Source organism: Agrilus planipennis, unplaced genomic scaffold (assembly GCF_000699045.2).
Source record: "Agrilus planipennis isolate EAB-ADULT unplaced genomic scaffold, Apla_2.0 scaffold12, whole genome shotgun sequence".
Taxonomy (NCBI): domain Eukaryota; kingdom Metazoa; phylum Arthropoda; class Insecta; order Coleoptera; family Buprestidae; genus Agrilus; species Agrilus planipennis.
In genome coordinates this window covers 1,473,973-1,486,477 of record NW_020439003.1, presented here as the reverse complement: position 1 = coordinate 1,486,477, position 12,505 = coordinate 1,473,973, and the positions used below count along the sequence as shown (strand labels likewise).

At 30.6% G+C, this 12,505-nt stretch overlaps 2 protein-coding genes across 2 annotated transcripts; one reads left to right on the top strand and one right to left on the bottom strand.

Moving 5' to 3' along the window:
- Positions 1 to 1,012: 1,012 nt before the first annotated feature.
- Positions 1,013 to 2,052, bottom strand: LOC112904870. The gene is made up of 2 exons (XM_025975994.1): positions 1,533 to 2,052; positions 1,013 to 1,341 (listed from the first exon to the last, which is right to left on the bottom strand). The coding sequence occupies exons 1-2, from the start codon at positions 1,970 to 1,972 to the stop codon at positions 1,338 to 1,340; spliced, it is 444 nt and encodes a 147-aa protein (XP_025831779.1). The 5' UTR covers positions 1,973 to 2,052; the 3' UTR covers positions 1,013 to 1,337.
- A 1,527-nt stretch (positions 2,053 to 3,579) lies between these two features.
- Positions 3,580 to 6,075, top strand: LOC108733331. Its single transcript, XM_018464435.2, has one exon. The coding sequence runs from the start codon at positions 4,880 to 4,882 to the stop codon at positions 5,546 to 5,548; it is 669 nt and encodes a 222-aa protein (XP_018319937.1). The 5' UTR covers positions 3,580 to 4,879; the 3' UTR covers positions 5,549 to 6,075.
- The last annotated feature ends 6,430 nt before the right edge of the window (positions 6,076 to 12,505 follow it).

The window sequence follows — 12,505 nt, the reverse complement described above, 5'->3', positions numbered from 1 at the left end:
CCCGGAGGGTTNAGTTAAATTATTTCTTTTTTCAAAAGAACCTAAGAGCTTTTCGAGCTTCCAACTGCTTTAATTATTCAATTTCTTGTAAAACACCACCCTTGAAAGTAATTGGGCTCTAAATAAAATGTAGTTAAAAGTTTTTCAAAACAAAACAAACTATAGAAACGATAGCAGTATTTTCGACTTAAAAATTAATTTTTAGAGAATGCAGTGTAAAATTATATTTATCACTTATTTTGAAAGGTCACCCTGGTACGTGATAACATCGTTTATTATTAACAAAATTTGAACTGATGAATAATATAGTATGCGGATTTTATTATTAGTTTTCGTAGATATTTTTAACAGCTGTGGTAAGTAGATATACGAAGTGATATAATTTTGCTACTAGTACTAAAGGTAGTTGTTGTACAGAAATGAAGATTGATTTTCTAACAGTCGACTTTAAAGACTACATTAATACCACTAGCAAAACAATAGTACTTTCCTTACAAATATGTATGGATTAGGGAGAATTTGTTGATAGAATGTTGCTACAATTAAACATTTGTTTGATAATTTCCATGTTACTCTATGACTATTTACAATACAAACCAATATTGATTGCTTTTGATGGATGTCCTTCATTTTCAGCTCATTTATAAAAAATAATACGTATTACAAAGAACATATTTTTGGAAAGATGCTAAAACGTTTTATTTTAACAAGTTCAAAAAACCAATTATTAGATCCCATTATGAGTAGGTACATGTAACGCTCATAAATAGATTTTGTTATGATCTTAACTGTTTACAACCATGTTCTTCTGCTTAATAACAACATTATTGTTGCCATAATAAAACGAACATTCGGTTTTGTTCTTATGTATCAGAACATGTAACTATTTGTAAATCTTTCGCCGAAATAGTTTATTAAATGGTTTAATTTAAATTATATTTAGCTAAAAGTGTATTTGTGAGCTGGATATTTTTAGGACGGAAACAAACTATTGAGTATGCTAATAAGGGAGACAAGTGTAGGTACTTTTATTGTTGTTATATAATCATATATGTATGTAATGTAATAATCAATAATTGCAAGGAAATATACATAAATGGTGGCGGGTACATGTACAAAAGGTCGACTTTGTTTTCTAAATAACTACCTGTTTCATTATGAAAGTTTCATGTGAAGTTAAATGCAAGGGTAACAGACTCCCCCAACAAGACGCCAAAAGTATTGATTTTATCCAATTACCCTCTAGTGCGCAAAAGCTTTGTCGTCTTTTCATCATGGAAACTAGGTGTTCTTATTATGTGTCATTGATGTAACAATCAATTTTTTCAAAGTTAATTTTATCTAAAATATAAAATTCTTATCTACTGTTTGCATACAATAATAAATAAACTCCTTAGTCTTATCACCAACTACCAACAAACCAGTACATTCTGTTTTCATTATCGGTAAATGAGATAAGGGCACAAATAATCCTTACATTACGTGTTTTCAGGGAAATATTATAGTAAAATAATTGCAATAGGTAAACTTACTGGCATTCGTTCATTATTTCTTCCTGAGATCTGACTTGAACAGGGGCTAACTTTTCCACAGATTCCTCATAATTTCCAAAACACTTGGTAATTTTCTCGTCAAAAGTATTAACCAAATCCTCTAACGATCCGGAAAATGTTTCGGTAAAATTATCTGCAACTGAAGCCGTGTCTCCATTCTTGATCAAGGTTTTTTGATTAACTATTGCGGAATTCAAGTTATCGTTCAACAAAATATCCTCATTAAAATCGTTCAGGACGTCATTTAAATCCTTATCCTTTTTATTTTTCTTCAAGTTGATGTTGTTCAATTCCGATTCGGATTTGAGTGTAACACCGGTTGTTGCTGTTTGAAACTCGTTTGTTCCCCATTCATCGGTCTCCTCGAATTGTGCGAGGGGTGCTTCGAATTTTAATTCTGCCATCTTACTATCCCGCATGACGGGCTCCTCACAACACAACCGACCGCACCATACTGCAGCGAATCACACGGAGTCACACGGAATCTACGGAGGAGGTCGTCAGGCGATTCCATATCCCCAGCTAAATCGGTTGTCGGAGATGGAACGGAAATGAAAATGTTCCGACTTTTTTGTGATAAGGGAGGACACATTGTGACAAAAATGCAATCGTTTATCATCATAGTCCAAATAAATCATAGAATAAGCTCAATTCAAAGCTCAGCCTTTTCGTTTCTTTTCATGCAATTCCTAAACAAAATTGAAGTTTGTAAATAAAGGAAAACTGCTCAACAAAGACTGAATATTTCGAAACAATACTGTAGTTTTACATAAAACTCATGGGCATACCAAGGGGGCAAGAAAGGGGCAGCTACCCCCTTGGATTTCTAATCTTAAATGTAGAAATGTATTAATCTCTTAATTTTTGTATCAGCTTTTAATGATTCTAACATGTACATTGTTTGCTCATATATTGCTGAGTTCATGGTTTAATTTTAAAATGAAAATTCAATTAGGATTCGCGAATTTCTNTTCAGTTTTTTTTTACGTTTTCAAAGTAGGAAGTGTTTACTTTTAAATTTACGATGTTTACAAATTAAACGCTAGAGATACTCGATTCCTTGATTAAAACTTCAAACCATCTCTTATAATATATTATTTATTTTAACAAATTTTTTCTTAAAACAAAAACCTTAACTAAGCAAACAAGGTCAACAACAATAGGTGTGAATTCACTTGAATATAACGCTTTATTATTACAATGTAAGGCTAGGGAACTTTGTATTTCATATCATTCACAGTATTCACATTAAATTGAAACGACATATTAACCATGTAATTTATGGGTAATGAAATTCTTCTTTTATGTACCAACATGTGATATTCGAATTCGAACATCTAAAACTACTACAAATTAAATAACAATACTATTTCCCAGCAATTTCATAAGAATAGTCCGAGAACTGTCTGCACAAGATTATGGACGAATTTTATATCACGGTACCCATACAATGTGATTCGTGAGGAGGGGGAGGGGGGGCCTTCAAAAATACCATGCTGGGTCACAAGGCCGGGGGGGGCTTAGGTTTTCGTCACGAAGTCAATAACTTCCGTTTGCAAAAGATGATTTAAATCCATATTTATGAGTTACTACGTGAAAACTAGAAGGGGAGAGAGTCTTGACATATACTACGAGTGGTCACCGAGGGGGGATGTAAAAAATGGGTCACGTAGAACGAGTACGTACGATAATAAGGAGGGTTACGTTTCTAAACTGGTGGAATCTGACTAGAACACGGGATAGATACAGGGGATGAATGTGCCCTAATGTTTTTTTAAATACATCATCGTAATAAAATTATTTTGTTATATATTGTTGAAAAACTGAATTAGTTTTAATAAATAATTGATGAATACTTTATAGCATGTTTCGTATGTGGTTTAAGAGATTTTTGTTAAAAAAAAATTTATGTTCTACTTATACTTAAAAAGGAATTAATAAATTACTAAGATTTCCANATTTATTGGTATCGAAAACTTTGCTTCTGTCTATAATTACTTAATCTTGTATACAAGAATTATAGTACAAAGTAACTAATGTAATACATTATTTAACCAAATTGATAATAACAACAAACGTTGTCAAATAAATTTGAAAAATATTATTTTGTACTTCATACAACGCATACAACATAAGCAAATGAATTTACTTTTATCTACATGAGAACTAATACAGTTTTCTTATTTCTGAATGAAACTGTCATTAGACACTTTATTGATTCATGTCTTTTTCAACCTTAAAGTAGTTCTTTATTACTAATATTGAGACCGATAATATTTTTATTTCTGATATTGAACCATATGTTCTTTTATGTGTAAAGAGGTGTGTCAATTTATAAGGCGTTTTGGCCTTTCTTTGTATGGTAGTATCGTTTTCAATTTGAAAAAATTAAAGGTATGTCTGTACTGCTTGTTATCTTTCATAAAAGTTTAAGATTTATCAGTGTCTTTAGCTCCCTTTTTTGATGTGTACATGCAAGGACGGTGAAGGGAAAACACGAATATTAGTCATACCTTCAGAAGACGTGATTGACGATGGTATTTTTGAAGTGTGTAACAGACACATAGAATATTAAATTTGTACTTACTAAAAAAATTGAACAATGAAATAATTTAATTAATGCCTTTAATCTTTCCGATATACAGTTTTCTTTTAAGTTAACCCGGAGGGTTGGCTTTGAACTACCCCGCAAAATATTGGCAACCGAACATAGAATTAGGAGAAATGTATAAATGGGAAAAAATGACATTTCCAGAGTGTGACTGTCTGCCCTTCTAGGCGTTACCCTTGAAGGATCTTTCACAATAAATGTTAGCGGTGAAGACAAATCAATTTGCCTTTAAAACAATGCGTATATCTGTATTTTTACCCCTTCTTCTTATTTATATTATTCTCGAAGAGGGGAAATCTTCAAAAGACACCTCCTGAGGGAGATAGTGTCGGATTTTTACCGACTAAAACCGTTCCTCGAGTGGGGAAATAAACCCAAAGATTACTCATCCTCGGGAAAGAAATGGATAGGTTGGGATTGGGAAGAGGATTGAGTTGGGAAAAGGGTTGGAAATGTAAATTTGTTGACTGCCCAAGAAGCCTTCGTTAATCCTAAAGTTATGGGCTAATACTGAAACAGTACATATTAAGCAAAATCTTTCGTTTACTGTCTTTTGAGTGACATAAATATGATAATATAACCTTTATCATTTTGGTATCTGTCATGTAATTTCGATTGCGAGTTTTTTAGTTTTTTTTGTACCATTTTAGTGTTTGTACTTAAGAAAATTCAAAATTATTTAAATTTTACTAAATTATTTTAAGCATCTCTTACAATGAATCACTATACAAGCGTGTACATGCGAGATTATTTATGGCCTAATAGGCTACCAGCTTGTGAACCCAAGCCATTATCATTAAGCGAAAGATTCGGTTTGACAAAACCTGAACCAAGAGCACCTTGCGGCCCTTCGCTATGTACCGCTGGCGATCCATGGGATGCAGCGAAATTTACTGTCGTAGCAGAACCCATTAATTTGTGCAACATAGAACCCAACATGTTTTTGAAAAAATTGAAGGAAAAGTATCCCTACATTTACGAAACTTTGAAAGACGCCCCCATGAACGACTTAGCTTCAAGGGTTAAACGAGAAATAATGAGAACAACGTATCAAGTTGACATTTGTCATTTAAGTGACTATGCGAACGCTCCTTATGCTGACTTGTTGAGGGCTGAAAAGTACAAAGGCGAGGGACCATGTTCACCACCTATTCTTTTGCCCGGAGATGCTAAGAGACCGAATCAAAAGCAAAGAATTATCAGACCATCGCCTAATGATGCTGGTCTAGGAGATCAAAAGTCCAAAAAGAGCGTACCTCTAACTCCAGGCTTTAGCGAATACCAGGATGGTATATCAAAACTTGGAGCACAAATAATTAGGGATCAAATTCACGGAATCCCGAGTTTAAGAGAAGAAATTACGTGGAACATGAGAAAGTGTTGATGTAACTGCTTTCATTCACAATTGTATTGAAGTATAAGGACATCCTTCTTAACAGTATTTATTAATGTTTCTCAGCATCTTAAAACATGATTAACGAATATTATTAAAAAAAAAAATGGATCTCTCTTATCTTAAGTGGTGTATGAAGTTTCATCTTGCAAGAAGTTTATTATCATTAGGAGTCTTAATTTCAGTATATTATTTATGAGATATGAAGCAAGGAAACTGTAAAATATCCTGCATGTCTACAGGATAATTGTTTTTTAATCATGTTGGTTCTTGACTCGTGTACATAGATCAATGTGTAACATTCATTATGAATGTTTAAATGATTCGACTAAATGATTCGACTAGATAATGCTCCTTTTTTGTAATAAATAAGAATGTGATATTGTTTTTAATTTGCTGAGAAATAGTTACGGTAGGTAGGTATAACCTGTGGAGCAAAATGTATGAATAATATACGTATCTATTTCTAAAAGTGTTCTGTTCGTTCTTGAGTTAAACTTTTTATTATAAATGATAGAATTAACGCAGAATTAATATTTACACATTCTTTCCATCATTAAATTTGGTTAGATTGGTTTATTAAGGACTTCTCCCCTGCATTAGAAAAAATGACTACAATTTTCAAGTAAGAGTTATTATTATTACTACGTAAATATTTCGATATAATTCAATTTTAATCTTTAATGAATTTTAATTATTGAAACCCCTATCTAGATATACAGAATACATACAATGTACCTATTCCTAGAAGAAAAAAAAAATAATAAGTAGATGGTTATCATTAATACGAAGAGAATTAGAATTCTGAAAGCATTATTCTCTCATGGCTTTTAAAATAGGACAAAGGACGGTATTTAATTGAAAAGTGTACACATGTGTCCACAATATGCCTGATTAAAGTCTAAATTTACGATGGTACCAGGCGTATTTAATGAGAGACAATCTACATGAACATTGTACGTAGTGGTTCAAATAGGAGTATTGTGCAAATTAGACAAGGCTATTCGAGAAAAAAATGCCTTGCGTAAAACTAGTACGAACACACTAAATCTTATTCTACTTATAGGACAGTTTGAATCATTACCGTAAATTTTCTTCAATACCAGCTGTTCATTGTTACTGAACCGTGTCTATGTCAAGTAATTCAGTATCGAATTAATGGGTAAAAATACGCAAAAATTTGTTGGGAAAGAGAAAAGATAAAATTCATGAATCGTTCATAAGATTTGAGATGCAAGACTGAGCTTTTATGAATAACAATTTTTATTGTTCTCGACAATATTGTTTCGATCGGCGTGATTGTTGTGAGGGGTAGGTATTTAACTGCAGTATATTGATAACAACTTAATGTTAATGTATAGATAACGAAAGACAAGAGAATATGAAAAATTACCTAATTCTGCTTGGTTATTAACAACATTTTCCGAGTTATATGGCGCTATTTATTTTAGGATATTTTCAGCTTTTGGGTAGGTATATTAGTCGCTAAATTCCGACTTAATCTCTCTTTCTAGAATAGATTTTATATGTTTATTAATTCCGGTTTGCAATACTCGACCAGTTTGTCCTATATATGTTTTATAATTGACTATTGAACTGTTTAAATTTCTGTTACTATATTCAATGGTTTAGGTATTTTTTAAATCCAAAACTTGTGTTTTTAATGTAGCCTAGGGTGTAGTGACCATTCTGTTTAAAGTTTGCGGGGGTCATTGCTCGAAGATTGTATTCGAAGCTTTTTTGTAATTTTCGTTTTTTTAAGATGACACTTCTTTAATTTACAATTAGTTGGTGTTTGTAGCAATTAAAAATTTACCTTGAACTTGAGGAATTCTTGGTAGGTAATTAAGTACAGATGTATAAGTAAATCGGAAAATTAATTTGGATTTATAGTATTTACACGCAATGAATAATACAATAAGCTACGTCGCTCGTAAGAAACTGCGAATTAATAACAATAGATGGTTTTTGAAGGTAAATAATCGATAATTAATCATGTGATTTACTAATTTTAATAATTCGACTTTTGGAAATAATTAACATTAGGGTTTTTCTCATTCGCGTTCGCGTCTGCCTTTCACTTTAAGAGTGAAGGTAAGAGCCGGTGAGGTTGATGATATAGATACACTTTTTACCATCTTATATTTTTTTAGTAGCTACTCTTTTATTTTATTTTGAATATATGCTTTATGGGTATTTAAATTTATACTCCTTCTTGTTAATAATGCAGACTTATATTTTATATTTGTATTTATAAATCTTTTCAAATATTGGATATTTAATTCTTATTCTTTTTTTATTTGTTATGATATGATATTAGAAGTGATGCTCGTACTAACGCATATTTATCTTTTTGTTTTAAATTTTCGAATTTCTATCGTCAAAGAGGCATGCTAGGAGTCAATGTGCTCCGACTCCTAATTGACTTTCATTAAAAAGAGGTTAGAATATGACCTACATACATACTTATTGTTAGATCTTAAGGCGCCGCAGTAGCTATCAATTCACGAATTGTTTTAAACTTCAGTAATAAAATTTTTACAAGCCTTTATTCATTATCAAATTTTTATATGATGTCAGAATTTTAACATAGTATAAAAGACCAGCACTGTTAATTTTAATGCTTAATACTAATAATAATTTACTTTAAAATTTGAAATTCATAAATATGAACTTCCTATTTACTGCTTTTGAATCTCTTAATTTCATTTTTGTTTCATTTTCTATCTTTTATTCACCACTACAACAAAATACAGGGAAAAGCAACTACTAGAAGCTAATTGAGAGAAAATTCCTCTGTTATTAGATGAAAAACCACTATAAGTATGTATTATCCTATGAATCCTTTTTAGGATTAGTTAAAATTGCCAGTAACAGACATAAAAATTAGAAAAAAATACCAAAGTGTCTTTTACTCTTTAAGAAAATTACTGTTGTATGTTTGGTTGACATTACAATGAAAATTTGTTTAAAGAGACGAGGGGTTTATGTAAAGCTTCAAAAACCTAGAATTCGTATTTTTAGTGTTCCATCTTATGAACTAATTTCTACTAAATAAAATAAACTAAATGTTTCTATCCACTGAATTGAATATTACGACTAGATATATGCTAAAATATACACAAATCAAGCGTAATGTTTCAAGGTTAAGCATCTTTTTTGATATAAAAAACTAAAAGTCGACTTAATGCGGTAGTCCGATAATTTTAAAAATATTTCTGATTGAAGTGGCTAGACATACTTTTGTGTATTATATGAACGCTCTATGATATCGCAAGGCATAAAAAACACAAGGTTACTAGTACACTCATGTACGCTGTGTTGTTTTCGTTTTTTATATCTTCTGGTAAATGTTATTATGATATGTTATTGAATTTATTCGCACATATTTGTTCTGGTAGTAGTCAAAAATTTAAAGTTGTCTTAATCAATAATAACCCGTATCATGATGGACATTCAAATGACGTGGTTTAATAAAGACGTCATTGCAAACATANATATTATGCCAATCAGAAACAAAATTGAAATAATAATAAAAAGATATAAAATGTTCCACACAAATGAATAAGTATTTTTAATTTGTGTGACTTATTGTCCATTCAATTTTGCCAAACTTTATTTTGAGCTTACATTGGTGCTGAGTTTGTTGTTTATTTGAAATTTTATTACTATTATCTCTTGATAAAGAAGATAACTGATTTTAGTGAATATTTCGGATATTTAGGGATTTCCCGGGATTTTTCAAAACAGATATTTGTGAACTAAATTAATTACCTAATCAATAAATCACTTGTTGCTCAGATATGTACTTATCTAAACTTCTATACATATTACATTTTCATCATAGTGTGTTATATTTACAATAAAGATTCTTCTATTTTTTGCCCTTAATACTATGCTGTGTGAGTGTATAGTTTTTAATTTACAAAAAAAAAAACTATTTTATTCGCAAATCTTCACGAAAAGTCAAATTAGATTAGGGCATGAAAATTTTAGTTATAAAAAAAATTCGATTTGTGATTGTTAATCCAAATAGTGTCAATTTGTAAATTTAGATTTAGTATTAGAAATTTTAAGCAAATTTAAATTTGTCTTAGGAAAATACAATACAGCGTCATCTCCGAATGAGTAACTACAATGGATGTTAATTAATTTAATGTAATCTAATACAAAGCAGATTTCCTTTACAATTACTGTAAAATGTTCATATCTTTCCACTAGAGGTCTCAACATTACTGCTTTTAAACTTAAATCTGGTACAAACGCGCTAATTGTGTTTAATGGTAATTTGCAATAAGGGTAACAATAATTTTAACACGCTTTCGAAAAATATAGGATCATTCAAGTCAAGTATAAGGACGAACAACCCATTTTGGGTTGGAAGAAATAGACTATTACTATATAGCGTACTATGTGTACCATTTGAAGAAGCTTTATTCAGAAAAACTTTTTTGTATTGCCAAAAATGGTAAAAATACGCATGTAATAGATAACATTACATGTATTAGCCGTAAGAAGGGTAAGCGGTAATAATTTGGAAATGCTATATGTAATATGGGGGTAGTCTTAGACCGAATTTTGCAAAAAAGTGAGAGCCGAAAGAAATAAAAGCCGAACAGTAGATTAAAATCAAAATATTTTTGATTATTATAGGTTAAATAAGTGTAACATGTAATAATAACCTTAACAGAAGACAATTGATGTGTAATAAGGGACTGTACCTTCCTATCCATCTCTTTCTTAATAACTTTAAAAGTTCTTCATCTTGAGGCACTTAAACAACAAAAACTCTTTGTAATCAGGTATTAAATGTTATCGAATATATAAAGAGAATTATTTTAGAAGTATATTCCAGAATGTTCTTTTCTTCCCCTGAGAGGTCTCAATTATATTGGCTTTAGACTAATCTGGCACGCTCTTTCGTTTTAACTAAACAATAGTTAAAATAGTTAATTATTTTAAATGTATTTATTAAAATATCCATTAACTAGATTCTGATCGAAATAACTGGAGCACATTATAAGAGGTGTCGGGAATCCTCCATTTGTTATGAAACCCTGTTAAAGTATATTAACCGTGAATCACCTAATGCAATTTGAGGTAACGAAGTGACTGAAAGTTTTATACAAAGTCTTACTTCTAGTAGAAGGTTTTACATATCGTACCTAATCATTTACAAATTAAATAATAAAAAAGAATGTATTTGATACAGTTAAATCTCATATTAACCTATAAGACTGTTTGGACACGCACCTCCACTTTTTCTTATCTTGAGCTAATCTTCGTATTTCCCTAAAACCAGAACATCAATAATCTAATCTAGGTGTACCTCTACTCCTCTTAACTCCTGTTTCTGTTTCTAATATGTCTTTAACTAACCCTTCACGCCTGAGAAGGTGTCTTACCAGCCTATCTCACCTATGTCTTACTGACTTCCACAGTCACCTCTGTTCTCTTATTCTAGCTAATTCCTCCTCATTTTTAACCTTCTCTATCCACGGTTTTCTCATCATTATAGTTAAAAAAAAAACAATAAGTTATCAATAATTATTTATATCAACACAAGTGCCTTCTTTAGGTTGTGATTGCTTGTGGACACTGTACTCTTCGAAAAATATTTCATGACAAAGGTTAACTAGAACCTTTGTAGGGCTTCTAACTGAAAATTTCAGAAAGTTCGGAGATTGTTTGAATAAATTTGAAGACATCCATTTAATAAATGTATAAATGTACAAAAAAGCTTATTCGTTTTGGATAGTTAAATAATAATCGACTAGTAAACTAATTAATTAATTTATTTAGATATTTTAGATAATACAAACTCAGGTATTTAAAATAATAATAGCTCAGTCTGTATTCTAGGCATATAATTACTACAGTAACTATACATTGTGTGTAATATGTAATAGGAATATTGTCAATAAATGAACAATAAAATATTGTTTTTCATAAAAATTGAAAAATCCGGAGATTGTTTTTTATAAACTAGAGTCCGGAGAAGACTTAATTTTTATGGAGTCTCCGCACTAAAATTAGACAGTTGATAACCCTAAACCCTTGCAATAAAAAAGTTATAGAATAATCAGGATGTAAGCAGTTGCATAATATTGATGCGTAGAAATTGTCACACATTTATATTTCCTCTTTAGAGAATTGATGGTCCTATTAATATGAAGTAGGTATAATGTATGTAAAACAAACACTGTCTAAATAAGCCATTCAGATCGTTACGTTTGTAATAACAACGGTGACCCATAAGCATAAACCAATCTTATCGTTATCAGTACGGTATTGTATTTTTTAAAGGCAACTGCTATGCTCTTATCAAACAGTTCGTTTGTGTCAATGTGCGTAGCAATTTGTGTAAAAAATGTCTAATGAAAGTGTAAAGGTGGGTGAATGAAAATATCTCTTTTCCTTTTTATAAAATTATAAATTGAATTGTTTTTTATGTAGCTACCTATCAACAGTATGTTTTATAATCTTAATTTTACGTCTCTTGAATAATAGGGTCATCAGCTTTTATTTTGGTTTTATAACAATAATACGTTTATAGCGCATTTTATAGGCGTATATTGAAATATCTTTTTTATGACTCAAAGGTAAATGCTATATAAACTTTTTGTTTATAAAAGGTAAACATTTTCCATTGAAACTATTAACGACTGAAGGGTGAGATATTTGTAGAGGGTCGAAGTAGTCCTTTTATTACTCTTTTGGACTTTTTACTTCGCTCATGGCGGCCTTTACGTATCTGCTTCGAAAACTGCCTTTAAAGTTAAACTTTTGGTAATTATTACATTCATAGTTGAAAATAAAAGTATATCTCTCCTTTAAACGTTTATTATGTTCACATTTGTATTTTTACAATTTATGTGAGTGCAGTGCAAATTAAACATGAATAAACTTTAACTAATTATTGCCAAAACTTGCTATAATACGATTATA